Source organism: Vigna umbellata, chromosome 1, assembly GCF_029865625.1.
Source record: "Vigna umbellata cultivar VRB3 chromosome 1, Vumbellata_1.0, whole genome shotgun sequence".
Lineage (NCBI taxonomy): Eukaryota > Viridiplantae > Streptophyta > Magnoliopsida > Fabales > Fabaceae > Vigna > Vigna umbellata.
The window spans coordinates 75,279,082-75,296,431 of record NC_142165.1 but is presented as its reverse complement, the minus strand read 5'-3'; the positions used below and the strand labels follow the sequence as shown (position 1 = coordinate 75,296,431).

At 36.0% G+C, this 17,350-nt stretch overlaps 1 protein-coding gene and 1 pseudogene across 2 annotated transcripts; one reads left to right on the top strand and one right to left on the bottom strand.

Annotated features, from left to right (window-relative positions):
- The first annotated feature begins 393 nt into the window (after positions 1-393).
- Positions 394-8,876, top strand: LOC148206334 (TORTIFOLIA1-like protein 1; annotated as a pseudogene). The gene is made up of 6 exons (XR_015783544.1): positions 394-1,292; positions 3,650-3,841; positions 5,510-5,609; positions 5,690-6,399; positions 6,476-7,356; positions 8,382-8,876. The product of XR_015783544.1 is annotated as a TORTIFOLIA1-like protein 1 (transcript).
- Positions 8,877-13,549: 4,673 nt separating this feature from the next.
- Positions 13,550-14,302, bottom strand: LOC148206333 (uncharacterized). The gene has a single exon (XM_088107689.1). It carries the CDS (start codon positions 14,300-14,302, stop codon positions 13,550-13,552), a length of 753 nt encoding a protein of 250 aa, XP_087963815.1.
- Positions 14,303-17,350: the final 3,048 nt, after the last annotated feature.

Genomic DNA, 17,350 nt, shown 5'->3' with positions numbered 1-17,350 from the left:
ATAGAAATGTTATAATTAAAATTTTTAAATTGTTATCAAGAACGATATTTTATTAGAATTAATAATTAAACAGGAAAAAATGAGAAAAAAAAAGAGAACTAAAATGAAAAATTGTTTTATACTCAATTTCTCTTAGTAAGCCAATAGGACGTATCCCCACTCTACACCCGTACAGGGTCCCTTCCCATGCCCTAGAAGTGTGGTTCTAGGGCATCTCGGTAAGATCCAAGGACGGCTGTGGTACCCGAAAACCCTATTTTCATATTCCAACAATTAAATTAAATTAAATTAAATAATGATAAAAATAATAAATTTATATTCCAAATTCTTAGCTTCCAATTCAGAAATGGTTGGTTATTCAGGGAAAAAGAAAGGCTCCATGATTTAGAGTTTTTGATATTTGAAAACTTGTCTTGCACCCTTTTCCCTCACAGATCCATCTTTTCTTTCCAACGCACTCCACTTCAAATCAGTTCACATTTTCCTTTCACAGATTGCTTCCACTTTCTCTCTTATCTTCTTTTCCATTGCATTAGGTTCAAAGAAAAACCTTTAACAACATAGGCTCACTCACACCAACGCCAGCAATGAAGCACCCAAAACCCCAAACCCAAACAAACCCAACACCATCACCCTCGTCAAGATCTTCATCCTCATCTTCTTCACTCTCATCGCACCTTGCAATGGTGGAGCTCAAGCAGAGGATACTCACTTCCCTTTCCAAGCTCTCCGACCGCGACACGCACCAGATCGCGGTTGAGGACCTCGAGAAGACCATCGCTGCGCTGTCACCGGACGCCATTCCCATGATCCTCAACTGCCTCTACGACGCCGCCACCGACCCCAAGCCCGCCGTCAAGCGAGACGCGCTGCGCCTCCTTGCCGCCGTCTGCGCCGCCCACGCCGACGCCGCGGCGGCGCACCTCACCAAGATTATAGCGCATGTGGTGCGCCGACTCAAGGACGCCGATTCTGCCGTTCGCGATGCCTGTAGGGACACTGTCGGCGCACTGGCCGCGCAGTATCTGAAGGGCGACGGCGGCGGAGGGGGGGTCGGGACGGTGGTGGGGCTGTTCGTGAAGCCGCTGTTCGAGGCTATGGGGGAGCAGAACAAAGGGGTGCAGGCGGGCGCGGCAGTGTGCATGGCGAAGATGGTGGAGTGTGCTGGCGGCGGAGGGGAGGCGCCGGTGCCGGCGTTCCAGAAACTTTGTCCGAGGATCTGCAAGCTGCTAAACAGTCCCAATTTCATGGCTAAGGCGGCGATTTTGCCGGTGGTTGCCAGCTTGTCACAGGTGAGAGGACTGCATTGTTGTGGATTGGGTGAAGTGGGATCGAGGGTTGGTGTATTGATGTGAGTTATTTTGAAGAAAACTTAGATGTAGTATCATAGGTGCTATTGGTTTTGTTCTTGAATGAGATTTGGAGTTTTACTTCAGCAATTCAGGATGATAATTAATGGAATCTGTTATTGTTAAGGCTATTAAGGTAAAATTCTACTTCTGACTGGAGAACAACGCTTAAGTGCATCGAAGTTTTTGTCCATTATGAAGTGGAGCTTGAACTTGGAGGGTTATTTTGGTCATTATTTGGTAAAGTGGTTTTGTGCTTGCTTTATTTGGAGTGTGAATGGAGCTTTGGTGTAAAGCATTTCAGGTGCTTTGGTTATTTTGGGTTGCGGAGTTTTCTATAGTGCAAATATTAGATTCAGATCTATTGGTGTTTCTTTAGTTCAGTTCTCAAATCGGATTTGGAATTTCACCTCCATGACTTTTGTTATGAAGATCTGCATTAAATGTTCGCTTAGATTATTCAGGTATAGAGGAGTGGTTGAGTTATATGTAGGGAGTACCCTGCCAATGGAAATACTGGATATAGTACCATACATGCTATTACTATTTTTCTCAAACCAGATTTGAATTTCATCTTTATACAGGATGGCATTCAATAGAATCTTTTATTATATAGATTATTCAGGTGAAATTTTAATTCTTATCGGAGAACCACACCAACATCACTTCACTGCATCTAAATGTTGTCCATTATGAAATGGTTCTGAGGAGTTTGAACTTGAAGGGTTATTTTGGTCATTAGGTGATCCAATGGTTCTGCACTTTATTTCGGTATGAATGGAACTTTAATATACAGCATTTTGAGGTGCCTTGATCAATATGGGATGTAGAGTTTTCTTTAGATCAAAAGCTTTGATGTAGATCCATAGGTGTTATTTTTATTCTGTTCTCAAATCAAAATTATTGGAGTTTCTTCTCCATGATTCTCATAATAAAGGTTTGCATTTTTCATTGAAGGTCCTCATAGATGATTCAGGTAAGGATGAGTGGTTTAGTTTTAACTAGGGAGGGAGTACCTTGCCAAGAGCAGCGCTAGTGTTGCTTTGAGTTTGAACTGAAGGGTTATTTTGGTCATTAGGTATTGTTCTTGCTTTATTTAGGGTATGGACAGAGCTTTAGTGTAAAAGATTTGAGACGCTTTGGTTATTTTCAGATATAGGGTTTCCCTTGGCAAAACTTAGATGCTGATGCTTTCCTTTTGGTTTTCTTCTCAAACGAGAATTGGAGTGTTACCTTAATGATATGGTGGAGTGCTTGAGTTATATCTATGGAGTACCTTGCCTAGGGGAGCACTGGTGTTGATTTCAGTTTGAACTTGAATGGTTATTTTGGTCATTAGGTGGTCCTGTGGTTTTGTCCTTTCTTTATTTGGGTATGCATGGAGCTTTAGTTTAAAACATTTAGATGCTTTAGTTATTTTGCGATAGAGTTATCTTTAGATTAAAACTTAGAAGTAAATCCTTTGGCATTTTTTGTTTCTATATTCAAATTGGAATTGGAATTTCACATCAATGATTTGTGTAATAAAAGTTTCATTAAAGGTCAGGACAGGATAGTTTTGTGCTTGCTTGGTTTGACATGACCAAACGAAATGTGCGATCCATATTCAAGTAAGTTACTTAGAGTAGCTTTTACTTTTCACATCTGAATTGTGGATCTGAGGTTTCAAAGGCTAATCCAAACACAGACTGACTTGGATATGAAACTCTAGTTCTGATTAGAAAACAGTGTTAAAAGTACTTACAAAACTACGTTTAAATTTTGGCATTTTGTTATTAAGAGACTATGGTGGAGTCATTTTTATATAATCAGGAGGAGCATTGGTGTTGGTTTTAGTTCTCTTGCTGGATCCAAAACGTATCACTTTTTATCTGTCTGTCTGGCTCTGTTCCGTTCTATTTTAACTCTTAACATGCTAAACAAATGCTAGTGTTTGTTTATTGTAGTAGATTCATTAGGGTTATGAACCACTGAGATTTAGTTAGACCTGATTATATTGACAAAATCATTTATAGAATTCAATTTAACATGGCCATATGTGGTGATAATGATGTTTGAAAGTGGCTTTGGCAACTGCAGAGGCTAATCCCAATGAAGTTCGAGGGAAGTTGCAGTTCAATATTTGGCATAGGTCTATCAGATTTGGATGATAGAGGCTGCAAAGATCCATGTCTTTAATTTTGATTCTGTTGGTTTGCTTGTTTTTGTCCAACTTGGGGCCATTAATCGCCAACTTACCATTTTATGATGTATAGAATTGGTATGAAAATTCCTTAGAGGTAATTGGGTATTGATTGCAGGTTGGAGCGATTGCACCACAAAGCTTGGAACATTTGCTGCCTAGCATCCATGAATGTCTTTCTAGTACGGATTGGGCAACACGTAAAGCAGCAGCTGAGGCATTAAGTTCATTGGCATTGCATTCAAGCAGTTTGGTTGCTGATAAAGCAGCACCTACACTGGCAGTACTTGAGGCTTGCCGATTTGACAAGGTAGAATTTGCAGTGAGATTTCCTAATTATAACTTGTTGACATCCCAGGCTATTTTCATTTTGATTCTTGGTGTTATCACTTATTGCAATTCTTATATTATTTAAATATTGTGTTTCTAAGAAGGAATTAATTCAACAAGGAGTATGTTTCGTAAGTCCAATAACTTAGTTACTAACTTATTTAATTAACTTTTAAGTTAGTTTGATCTCTATAAAAGTGTTTAGTAAGATATTTCAAAACGGCTTATTTAGGAGCTTATATCTTACGAGCAAGCTACTTCAACTGGCTTCTTGCTTATTTAATTTTGTTCCATTACTATCCCTTATGTTTAAATACATTTCCTTATCATTCTTAATTTTTTTTCCTATTTTCAATTTTACAGTGACAAACATTTCTTCTCCACCGGTAATTACAATTTTACAAAGATAAAATTATTACATGATATTATGTGAAAATTACACACAATAAAAGTTATAAAAAAGATCCTCAGAGAAATAATAATTTAAATTGAGAAATAAAAAAATTAAGCTTTTGAGAATTAATAAAAAATAAATTTTGATCAATATTCATCACATTAACTAATTTAAATAAGGTGAGGTGACTTGTCCAAATACAAATAACATATATACAACTTTGAAAAATATAAACAGAAACACTGAAAAGATTAATAAGAATTTAATTATTTTCAATTTTACAGTGGCAAACATTTCTTCTCCACTGGTAATTACAATTTTACAAAGATAAAATCATTACATTATTATGTGAAAATTACACACAATGATGATAAAAAAGATATCAGAGATAATAATTTAAATTGAGAAATAAAAAATTAAACTTTTGAAAATTAATAAAAAATAAATTTTGATTAATATTCATCACATTAACTAGTTTAAATAAGGTGAGGTGACTTGTCCAAATATAAATAACATAGATAAATTTGAAAAAAGTAAGCAGAAACACTGAAAAGGTTAATAAGAATTTAATTATTTTTTAAAAAACAAATTATAATAGCATAATATATTTTTGTCTAGCAAACACAATTTTTAATATAACAAAATTTAAGGTTTAGGGTTTAGAGTTTACGTAGTTATTCCTTTTATATTTACCAACTAGCTTATCATTTAATTCTACAAACATTTCCAATCCAATAAACTAGTTTATCAACTTGGAACTTTTAAGTTTAGAACTTTTCAGCTAGCAGCTAGTTTATTAGTTAGAGGCTAGCAACTAGTTTATTGGTTAGAAGCTATTTTATTAGTTACCAGCTACTTTATTATAGTCTAGTTTTACCAAACACACCCAAGGAGTGAGAATTATTTTTCTGGTCAGCAAGGAGTGAGGATGTTTATCGTAAAAACATTAAAGAAGGTAGCCACAAAATATTAGCCTTTTCCTGTTGACTTTGTTCTTGCATTCTAGTGTATCTCATTCAAAGAGCACTGAAGAAATTATGTGCCGACATAGAGTTGACAGTGCATTTAATTGTGACTGGTGTATCAGGTGTCTGACAATAGTACTACTTATGCTGTTCTCTTTATAGTCTGGGCCAAGGATCATTGGTCCGAGTATGCCAGATTTTAATTTGTTGAAACTCCATTACTGGAGAACTAATTCTTTGCTTTATTATCTACTTTTCCCCCCCTAAATTAATGTATTATTGTCCTCAGATAAAACCTGTAAGAGATAGCATCAACGAGGCATTGCAATTGTGGAAAAAGATCTCAGGGAAAGGAGATGGGTCTCCTGATGATTCAAAGCCCTCGTCTGGTAGGATGTTTGAGTTGTCTGTCATTGTCTGTTTCTTATCCTAGTTTATGTTGGTGATGATTGTTGTTTTTATGCTTTAGATGGTGGGAATGAATCAGCTATTTCGTCAGAGACAAGTGACCCAAAAAAAGTAAATCTTGATGAGAGGAAGACTGATTCATCAGTAAAAGATTCATCAACTAGTTCTTTGAATCCGGATTCAACTTCTAAGGCCAAAGCAGCTGGCATCTCTGAGAAGGCGGTTGTAATACTGAAAAAGAAAGCACCAGCCTTATCTGATAAAGAGCTAAATCCAGAATTTTTCCAAAAACTTGAAAGAAGGGGTTCAGATGATTTGCCAGTGGAAGTAGTTGTTCCTCGGAGAGGCCTCAATTCTTCTAACTCCAACAACGAGGAAGAGTCAGAGGCAAATGTTAAAGATTCAAAAGAAAGAACAAGTTCTGTTGGAAACATCCCTAACGATGATTTTCATGGATCCTTAAGTAATAAATATCGTATCTTTGAGAGAGGCAATGATGGAAATTCCAAACAAAGGAATTATGATGATTTTGGCCATGACAGATACTCCGAAAGAAGGATGAACTCAAAAGAACTGAGGACTAAGGCATATGATACTGATGATAGGACTGAAAATGATCAGAGGGAGGGTTCTGCCAATCTTGCAGGTTTTTCTAAAACTGATGGTCAGTCTGAAGTACCCTTCTCCAATAACAGAGGAAATTGGTTGGCCATCCAGAGGCAGTTGCTGCAACTGGAAAGGCAACAGGTTCATCTAATGAATATGCTTCAGGTATGGTCAGTGTAGCACAAAAATAGTTGTGGTATTATGTTTATCACAAGTGATAGATGTTTAAACAATTTTGCAGGATTTCATGGGTGGTTCGCATGATAGTATGGTGACTCTAGAGAATAGAGTGCGTGGCCTTGAGAGAATTGTTGAAGACATGTCTCGAGATTTATCCATATCATCAGGTCGTAGAAACTTTACAGGGTTTGAAGGATCATCTAGCAGGCCACCTAATAAGTATAATGGTTTTAATGACTACTCCAATTCCAAGTATGGAAGAGGTGGTGATGGACGCATCCAATTTGGTGAAAGATTTTCCCAATCTGATGGAAATGCTCTGGGAATGAGGGGAAGAGGGCCATCTTGGAGATCTGACATGTCTGAAGGGTGGGATCTTCCTGGTTATGGTGCTTCTAGAAATAATAGCCAGGTTTCCTCAAGGAGGGCTTTTGGAGGTAGTTCTGCTGATGGAAGATCACCGAAATCTGTGCATGAGAGTGATCAGTCAGGAAACAGGAGAGCTTGGGATAAAGCAGCACTGCCCATCCGGCTTGGTGAGGGACCATCTGCCAGAAGTGTCTGGCAAGCTTCCAAGGATGAAGCTACCTTGGAAGCAATTCGAGTTGCTGGTGAGGACAATGGAGCATCTCGAGCAACGAGGGTAGCAATCCCTGAAATGACCGCAGAAGCTCTGACTGATGACAATGTTGGGCAGAGAGGGATGCCATCTGGACTTCTTGGACCAATGCAATGGATGCCCTTCAAGTAGGTGACACAGATTCAGCCTTTGCAGAAGTATTGTCCACTGGTGATGATATTTTGCTTGTAAAGCTAATGGACAGAACAGGTCCTGTAATTGACCAACTTTCAAGTGAAGTTGCATGTGAAATTGTGAATGCCATTGGGCAATTCTTGCTGGACCAGAACATGTATGACATCTGTTTGTCTTGGATTCAACAGGTATGACTTTTTCTTCTGTTTGAATTTCCGTTCTTCTTGTCTGAATATGTGTATTCTGTAGTCACATGAATCCTCTCATCAAAATAGCACCTTAAAATAATTAGGGATGATTTTGGTATTTCTTATATTTTATCAGTGTCAACACTAGTATAGTATGAAACCATGAAATAGATCTTCATCTAGAAAAATTATTATACATTGTTAAAGGGTTTCATGACTCGTCTGTGTAATCCTGTCTCAAGATCTGGTTTTCAAATTGCTACAAGATCACAACTCCTGTGGATTATAAGTGAAAAATCTCATCTTTTAGGCGGTGTGGCCATTAATGTTTTCTTGCGTCAATGTTTTGTTGGAGGGCTTGCTTACATGTTTCTTCTTTATAATTTATCAGCTAGACAATTGACTTAGTGCAGTGACGGAGAACCCGCTACTTCATTAAATATCTGTTACTCAAACCATAATTTATGCCTCTTTAAGCAGTCACTGAGATATTAATTATTTTTTGGGCGAGTTTCGTGTCCTTGTCTGCATTAGCATGACTCAATAGTTGTGAGCAATGCCAGGGACTGTCAGGTGCACTCTTTTTTATTGGTAGATGGTCCAGATCTTAAGCGTTTCATGTTCAGCAAGGCTCTTCGAAAGGGAAATATCGGGTGTATTTGGCAATCAACATTGATTTAATTTAATGTGCTACTTAGACTTAACCTACCAAAACCCAAGGTTGGATAATATAACCCTTAGTCCCTTTCCATAACATGGTTTGTATAATTCCCTGTTACATGGAATCACATCTCTTTTCAAAATGTATATGACCGATCATTAATTCTAATTTAAAAAATTGTTGGTTATATGTGCATTCATTCGTTCGAATCATAATTCTGCACCAAATTGCAACAAAGAGCTTGTTTAGCAATTGATGTGTATACTTGATAATGTTGAATTCATCTCCTTTTGCTATCTTCTTTTGCCTGCTTTTACATCTCTTGTGATGCATAATATATTGAATTCATGACCATAATGTTCAGTTGCTGGAGATAGTATTGGAAAATGGAGCCGAAACCTTTGGCATCCCCATGGAAGTGAAGAAAGAGCTATTACTGAATTTACATGAAGCTTCTACTGATACTACTGAGGCCTGGGAAGGGGTACATCCAGATCAGCTTTTATTGCAGTTGGCATCAGCCTGGGAAATTGATCTACAACAGCATGACAAATAGCTCAGAGAGAACAAATCATGCTCTGCGATTGAAATTGAATCGAATGGTATCAAGTGCAATTTGAATGCCACAGATTAATGTTCCCCTTTCCCCTGCATCTTGGTGAACTCAGGCTGATCCTATACCGGTCAGACCAATGTTTGACCGTTGAATATCACCATTATTATTTTTGTTGTATCAGCAGATATTGTCATTACAAAGTGGCAGTGTCTGGTTGTCAGAAATGGTCCTGCTAAAGACATTGTGTAAATTGAGACGAATGGACAAATCTTCCATGTAATTATGATATGTAATCTTTCTTCATTTCCGGGTTCCATTTGCACCATTTTCTCTGTTTCTTCTTAAAATGAATATATATAATATATATATATATATATATATATATATAATATTATATATATATATATATATATATATATATATATATATATATATATATATATATATATAAAGATAACACACATATATGTATAATCACAAGCAAACTACTGATTTTTTTTTCTTATTTGGAGAAGATAGAGAAACCCATATTTGGAAAACATAAAACAATTCACGATTGACAGGGATTGGGATTTTGGAAGTTAAGGAAAAAAATTAAAATATAATTCATATTGATGATAAAGGATCGACATTTTATTTTCCTTTTCTTTTCCTTACTGTTTCTTCATTAATCAAGAAATTTAGATTAAATATAATTATTTCTTAAATCAATTATATTTGCTGGTCACCCGAGACAATTGTGTTTTTTACCAAAAGGAATTTGTTGTGTAGTTTTCGTAAATGGTGGATTAAAGAGAAATTGACAGTGTGTGAATGATTAGAGCCTGACAAATTTCATAAATAAAGAATAGAAAAGAGATGAGTTTCTTCGAAACTAAAAATCAATAAAAACTGAGTTTGTATATTTCTTTACATTTTTAAATAAAAAAGTGTTTATTTAAATTCTTCCACTTGTTCTTTCCGAACCAAAATATAAAATTAAGTGATCTTTTGGATTGCATGTATTCTTATTTCGACATTTATGTTTAGATGTGTCCTTGTAATTTATGATCTATGGAATGTTCAAATTTAAATTTATCTTTTATGCTTTTGTTATAAAATCACGCACATTACTATTTTCTCCTATGATTTCTTCTAACCTACGTCTCTATGATGCATCCCTCTTCTCTGTGTACTTCCATGACAGTCAACACCTTTTGCTTGTCTTTCGCCACATTTATTGTGTCCCTGAAGGTCAATTTTGTCATTCTCTCTGCTTTTTCGTTTCCACTGGGTTGATCCATAGACATTATGTTTTGGATGGTGTTTATTTAGAAGATGATTCTTGTTTATGGGTTAAGTGTTCACTTAAAAGAGTCTTTTTATTTCTTTAGTTTCCTTTTTTGTTGTTCACTCCAATCAATTGGATGTATTCATTAAAGATATTCCAATCCTCGAGTCATTTTAGTATTTGATTGGTTTGACAATTAATGTTATAATTACTAAAAGTTTCAACAATCATATATTTAACCTGTATTTATAGATTTCGTCATGAACTTTTGATTAGAGTTGACCTAATCATGACCTAGTCTCTGTTAAATCCTATTACTGATTTGTTTAACTTAGTTGAATTATTAACTCATCATAATCGGCACCAATCAGTTTTCGACCAGTTTAAACAATCAGTTTGAGGTGTTTGATCGATATGTACTTATCGATACATATATAATATAAAAATCTATTTGAAATTATATTTTTACGATATTTTAATGTGTTATATTTTACCGAGAATAAATATAGTTAGGATAAGTTTGTGTCTCTCAACCTAGTGCGAGATTATAATGGATTCTCCTATTAGATCATGTTAGTTATGGAATGCACTTGCATAATGACAATGTCAATATTTCAAATTGCTTAATTTAAAATATTTCAATGTTGCATGATTAAAAAATGACTCAAAATCAATCTCATCTCCAATCTTTTTAAATAAAACAAAAAAAATTTAACTGTACTATATGACCTTCCGGTCAATCACAAATGTGATGGTCAACCATCCCTTGAATTATTAGCTAATCTTAATCGGCATCAATCAGTTTTCTAATAGTTTGGACAATCGGTTTAAGGCAAATTAGTCAATATGTACCGACCGATACGTATACAATACAAAAGTCTATTTGAAATTACATTTTTGTGTTATTTTAATGTGCTATATTTTATTGAGAATAAATATGGTTAGGATAAGTCTGTCTCTCAACCTAGTGAGATATTATAATGGATCCTCCTATTAGAATGTGTTGACTATGATGTACATGTAGAGAATGCATCCGCTTAAGGACAATGTCAATATTTCGAATTGTTTAATTTAGAAAATTTCAATATTGCATGATTAAAAAATGACTCAAAATCAATCTCATATCCAATATTTTGAAATAAAACAAAAAATTTAACTGTACCATATAACTGTTGTAACATCCCATTTTTATGCACGAGTCAATAATTTTTTTTCTCTAAAAAGATAACTTAAAAGAATATTCATATAAATCTTAGACTGAGAAATTAAATAATAGTCATGAAAATCCAATAAAAACTTTTATTACAAACTTGTAACTTCTAATTCATCTTCCAAAACAAATAAACCGAATTAATTGAAAATGTTCAAAAGTAAAACAAAAGAGTTCTTTCCTAGTTTCTCCCCAAATTCCTTGCCGCTCTAATAATCAACTGGAGTATCTGTATTAACGTCTGCTCCCGTATAGCAGCACGAGTTATACGACCATCGCATTCACACACAAACAATAAGGGTAAGCTATCATATTCAACGTCTAATAAAACATCAACACATCAAGTGTTAGTCAACAAAGTAATATTGTTAACATGCACATTTAATCAGTATATTACAACCAAATAAATCCAAGAAGACACACGTTGTCCCTTTGTACTCTACCATATGAAACATGTTCAACAAAACAGGACACTTGTTCACCAAAACAGGATAGTTCGAGTCATCCTCCACCACAGCTTCAGATCTATCTCCCCTGCTCTTCAAGACTTATGAGTTAAAACAATCCGCTTCTTTCACAACGACACTATACTCAGCTCGACTGGAAACCTACGGGCGAGACATCCTACCCTTTCTACCCCCTCGAAAGAGGAAAGAGTAGCACTCGAACCTTGTCTTTTCTACCGCCTCTTATAAACAAAGATACCTACCTTTTTACCCTCATAAGAGAAAATGTACTATCTCAGTTTTTAGGTCGATACGGTAAGAGTACATATTTCAAATATTTCAATACTTGTGCTCGTATAATATGATCACACATTTTTAATCACCCTAACATGCATTTGTGCTAAACCTATAATATTTCATCATAATCAAGATTATATCTGTACCATAGGATACCTAATCCTCCAACGGTCGACCAATAACCCGAGCAACCTGGCGACAGTTAAACCAAGGCAGGACCTTCTCATGCTCGTAATGACATACGACCACATGGTATTGTCGACCACTTGGTGCTCGACAATCAAACAAGTGATGTCGCGACATGAAGCATTCGTGCGACAAGTCGTCCACTTATGTCGACACGCAGGGTGATCGACATACAGAACGCGATATCGTGATCTAGTGGTTACAGATAAGCAGTTGCGTATATTGGCTAACCAGCGCCGTGAATCACGGAAGTAATTGACTCAGTATCAGCACATGATCTGGCAGTTACAACTTCTAAACAGTCAACTTCAGTAACTGACCGGATTTTCAGGTAAACGGTTTATTACACTATTTTAAATATACAATGCATACCAGGAAAAAAGGTACGTTTTTCCCCTAAGAGAAAATTAAAAGAGATTATTCTTGATCTAATTACACCCCTGTTGACTTGAGCGTCAGAGTGCCTTTGCAGGTACCCAGCCCATCTTTACTCAGAAAAGCAGAAAAGAGAGAGCGAAATAGCACAATGAAAGCAGTACAAAAAAGAAGCAGTCCAGAATTGTTAGGTTCGAATCTTGGTCTCCACACCCCTACTGAAACATTTTGGCGCCCACCGTATGTGCCCTAGATCGTGCTCTTCGCCAGAGGTGAGGTTTCCGCCAATGCTGGTGGTTTTAGACGCGTCATTCGTCAAGGAAAGGAGTTTGACTTCGCCTTGCGGATGCAGACGCTCGTCTACATTGGTTCGGGGGTCCAAGTCGACTGCCGCTGCCTCGGCTCCCTTCGCCCTTCTAGTTGGAACAAAGGGAGTGACTTTTAGCCCGGCCACATAACACTGTCGAGCTGTTCGTTGATCTGCTCTCACGGTACAAATGGTACCATGCTCTGTCGGGAACTTCATGGCGAGGTGGGGAGTAGAGACAATTGCCCCAAACGCATTCAGACAAGGTCGTCCTAGCAGGGCGTTGTACGACGTATTTGCCTCGACCAACAGGAATCGAACTCTAAGTTCCGGTGCCTCCCGGCTTGTTCCGAGCCGAGTTCGCAGGTCGAGGTATCCCCTGGTATCTACTCTTTCTCCTGAGAATCCTACAATTTGCTCGTTAAATGGGGCGATGAGATCCTCAGATAGGTCCATTTTCTGAAAGGTGGACCAATACAAAATGTTGACCGAACTCCCTTGATCGACGAGGACTTTGCTGACATCATATCGAGCTATATTAGCTGTGATGACCATAGGATCATCATGATCAGGGTCGGGTACATGGAAGTCTGCGTTCGTGACTGTGATGTCGGGGATCGACCGAGATTGTCGCTCGACCATATGAACCGACTTCAACTGTCTCAAATGTCGCTTCCTTGCTGAAGCTGACACACCTCCACCGGCGAAACCGCCCGATATGGTGTCGATACGGCCTCGGACCGAGCGTTCTCTCTCTGTCCGTCGAGGCGGACTGCGCGTTCGCCTGCGGTGTCGATCATCTTTAGAGGGTGATCGTTGGGGGCTTCGCCTAGAAGGATCTCTTCGACGAGGAGTCGCGGCTCTAGTGGAGACTCTATCCTTGATCTAATTCTGGAGATAGCCTGCACGAATGAGTCGCTCTAGTTCATCTTTCACCATGTTGCACTCTTCCGTGTCGTGCCCATGGTTCATATGGAACCGGCAGGTTTTGCTACTGTCCGCGTTCTTCGGGGTGGCCTTTCGCCGCAAGGTCAAGAGTTCGGCGTGCAAGGCCTCTTCAAGCACCCTCGCCCTTGGTGCATTGAGGGTCGTGTAGCGATCGTACTTAGACGTCCACCCCGGCTCCTTCCGAGGTGCTCGGTCTGGCTTGTAGTCGTTGGTGGATCGTTTTGCTGGTTTCCTTGCCTCCTGGCCGGAGATATCCTGATGCTGTTTCTTTCTGGAATTACGGTGGTCCTCGATGCGGATGAATTTTGCAATAGTGGACTGCAATTCTTCCATGGATGTTGGGGGATCAGCGTACAATTGTTCCGCAAACTGCCCAGGCCTTAAGCAGGACGATAGATTGCTGATAATGAAAGCAGGAGTGATATCCTTCACGCGCCGGGCCATCTCGATGTACCGCTGCATAAAAGCTTTCAGGGTCTCATCCTTCTCCTGCCTGGTATGGACAAGCTCAGTAGCAGTCATCGCCGGTTTTTTATTGGGCGCATACTGCTTTCGGAATAAGGATTCGATTGTTGCGAAACAATCTACTGAATTCCGTGGAAGATTATGGAACCACTCCAGAGCCTCACCCTTAAGAGATAAAGAAAAGGCTCTGCATATGACCGGGTCGTTGTCAGTATAGAATGCCATGGCATNAGGGTTTTTTTACCCTTCCGAAGCTGTTGGTGAGGGTTTCAAAGTTGTTTTCCTTACCTAAAGATGAGTATCAATATGCCATGAATAAATTGTGTTATTAGGTGATTTCTAATGACTTGTATGGTTGTTTCTATTTCTTTAATGTATGACCATGAGTCTCATGTATTGGTTTACTATCTGAATGTGAAGTGATATCAATAATATCAAAGTTATGTGCTTAGATTCAAAGTGAAAGTATGTGGTTTCAAAGTATGGTTTCAAAGTGGTGAAAGTAAGTTCCAAAGTGGGATCTCTTGGTGAGGTTCAAGTATGTTTAGAATGAATGCAGGAGCTTAGTTTTGGGGTTATCCTGAAACTCCAAAGGTCTTTCATTCTCATGTAGAGAGGATTGATCCATGTCGTGAGGAGTAGTAGGAGGTCTTAGTCTTGGGTGCTTCCAGTATGATCCAAGGCGTGGAACAAACTAACCTTGTGAGTGTGGTAGGGTGAAACTCATTGGCAATGGCTTTGCAAAGTAGTAGAAGCTACCATAAGTGCACAACCCGCCAAAGCTCGATAATTATTCTAAGTCTGGACAGTCCATTCATAATAAGTGTCCTGCATAAAGTGTTTATGACTGTGTAGTGATATGTTTATTGTGTGTAACCTGTTGAAATGAGTTATATATATATATATATATATATATATATATATATATATATATATATATCATGCTTCAATTATAAACCAGCTTACCCTTGCGTCTGTGTTTATCTGTTTTGTGTGTTGTTTTCTCTTTTTGCAGCTTAGGGAGGACATCTTTCTGGGGATTCAACATTTGGTTGAGAGAGAAAAGCAACAAGATAGATAGTCCTTGTTCTGTCAAGAATAGGATCTCTTGTTCTAGTAGCATCAAATTCCTTGTAATTTCTCATGTATGTCTTATTTTAATAGTTTTATACTATTAAAATGAGAGGTTACAAATTACAACTTAAACATACATATTAAAATAAGTTTTTACTATTTATCATCAAATCATTTTACCTAAATATTGAAATTAATTTTTTTATATTTTAAATTTTTAATAAAAAAAACCTTATTTTAAACTTATACGTTTTCTAAAATATTAAAAATATAAATGTAAAGTGACCCTTTAAATTTTTAAATTTTAATATTTGAAATGTAGTTTTTTAAACAAAGGAAAATGTGGTTTTTTAAATTATTTCAAATACAACTTTTTAAATAAAGAAAAAAGACATGTTTTTAAATTATTTCAAATAATATTTTTTAAACAGGGAAATACAAATTTTATAATTATTTTAAATATTAAAATTTAAAAATTAAAAGTTTCATTTTATATTTATATTTTTGATATTTTAAAAATATTATAAGTTTAAAATTGATGTTTTTAAAATTTAAATTAAAAAATAAATTTAATTTGAATATTTAAGTAGAATGAGTTGATATATAAATTTTAAACCTTTTTATATATATATATATATATATATATATATATATATATTATACTTTATAGTATAATATATAAATATAAGATTGAAAATTTTGAATTGTACTAGTTGTGTCGTAAATTTCAGGACAAATAATTTGAAACATGTTTTCTTTTTAATTCCAAATTAGGTCATTAGTGCCAAACAAGAATTCACATCAATGAGAAATTGGTTTGTCTCCATCACATTGTTCAAGCAAGTTTTTTTCTCTCTAAACAGGCAATTAGTTTCTAATATAATAAAGATGAAACATACATTACTATAGTTGAAAACAAGCTAAAAATACAAAAGAAAAAAATAAAGAGAAAAGGTCTACAATGAAGTTCTAGATTAACTAATCTAAAATAAATAAATAAATAAAATATGTTTTTGATAAACTATTTAAGAATTTTTAACAAGAGTATGTTTCTTCCAAATAGGGCAATCGAAAGTTATCAACATTTTAATGGTATTATCTACAACATAATTTTACTTTTCTTAACATACAACACTAAAGATTCTTTCAATACTTTCAAAAGGCCTAATTCAAAAAAAACACGAAAAAAAAATAGCTACATTTTTTTTCAATCATGGGGTAACTATTTTTTTAGAAAATATTTATAAAATGAATTCAAAAAACAGGAAAAAATAAAGTAAAATTTCACGTCATGCCAAATTATTTATCCTTTTAACTAATCAAAAGTATTTGATAAAATACAATTACTACTCTTAACTAATGTGATACTAAAAACTAAGGGTGTTGCTCTCTGCACTACCACCTCTTGCTCCCTCCACCTCCTCTTTACTGTTTTGAACTTTTACCCACTCCCAATCCATTCTAGTAATGACCTATTACTAGTCCCCTACATGAATGCATGAGCGACAAGCTCTTCTTTCATTTTAATGCGGTGGAGTTTCATTTAGTGATATACTTAGTGAGAGGTTGCAAAAGTTGGTGGTGGTGGAAATAATTGATCAAGCAGTATCGGTCTTAGTGGTGTGGTGGTGCTTAAAGGTGCAGTAGTGCTTCCTCCAGGTGCGTAATCAACCCTAAAATAAAAATGTAAACTTTAAACAGAGGTGAGCATCCTTGAGCGGATGTCAAACATCTGTTTAAAGTTTACATTTTTATTTTAGGTTTTGTTTTATTAGTTTATTCTTTTATATTAATTTTTGAGATATTTTAATAATTTAATTTAAATGTTTTGATTTATTATTTTTGAATATATTTTTGATGTATTTTAATAATGTATATTTATATTAGTTTATATTTATATTTTTGTATTTTGCACGTTATATGTAATTAGTTTTTAAATTTAATGTTTTTGTAAAATATATATTGGATTGAGCTTTGAACTTTTAATATTAAGTTGCGAGACTGATTGCAACATCTCTGTTACATGGATTGACTCTGTGCTTCTAACATTCTATATTTAATATTGAAGAAGAAAAAACCCTAAAAGGCCGAAACGGTGTGAGATATCCATTTGGCCTTCAACGGATCTCTCACATCTGTCAATGGAAGTCGGATATCCGTTAAAGACCAAACGAATATCCCACATCCGTTTTGGCATTC

Coding starts and splice junctions, on each gene's coding strand:
- LOC148206333 (XM_088107689.1), bottom strand. CDS start 14,302: ATGGCATTCTATACTGACAACGACCCGGTCATATGCAGAGCCTTTTCT.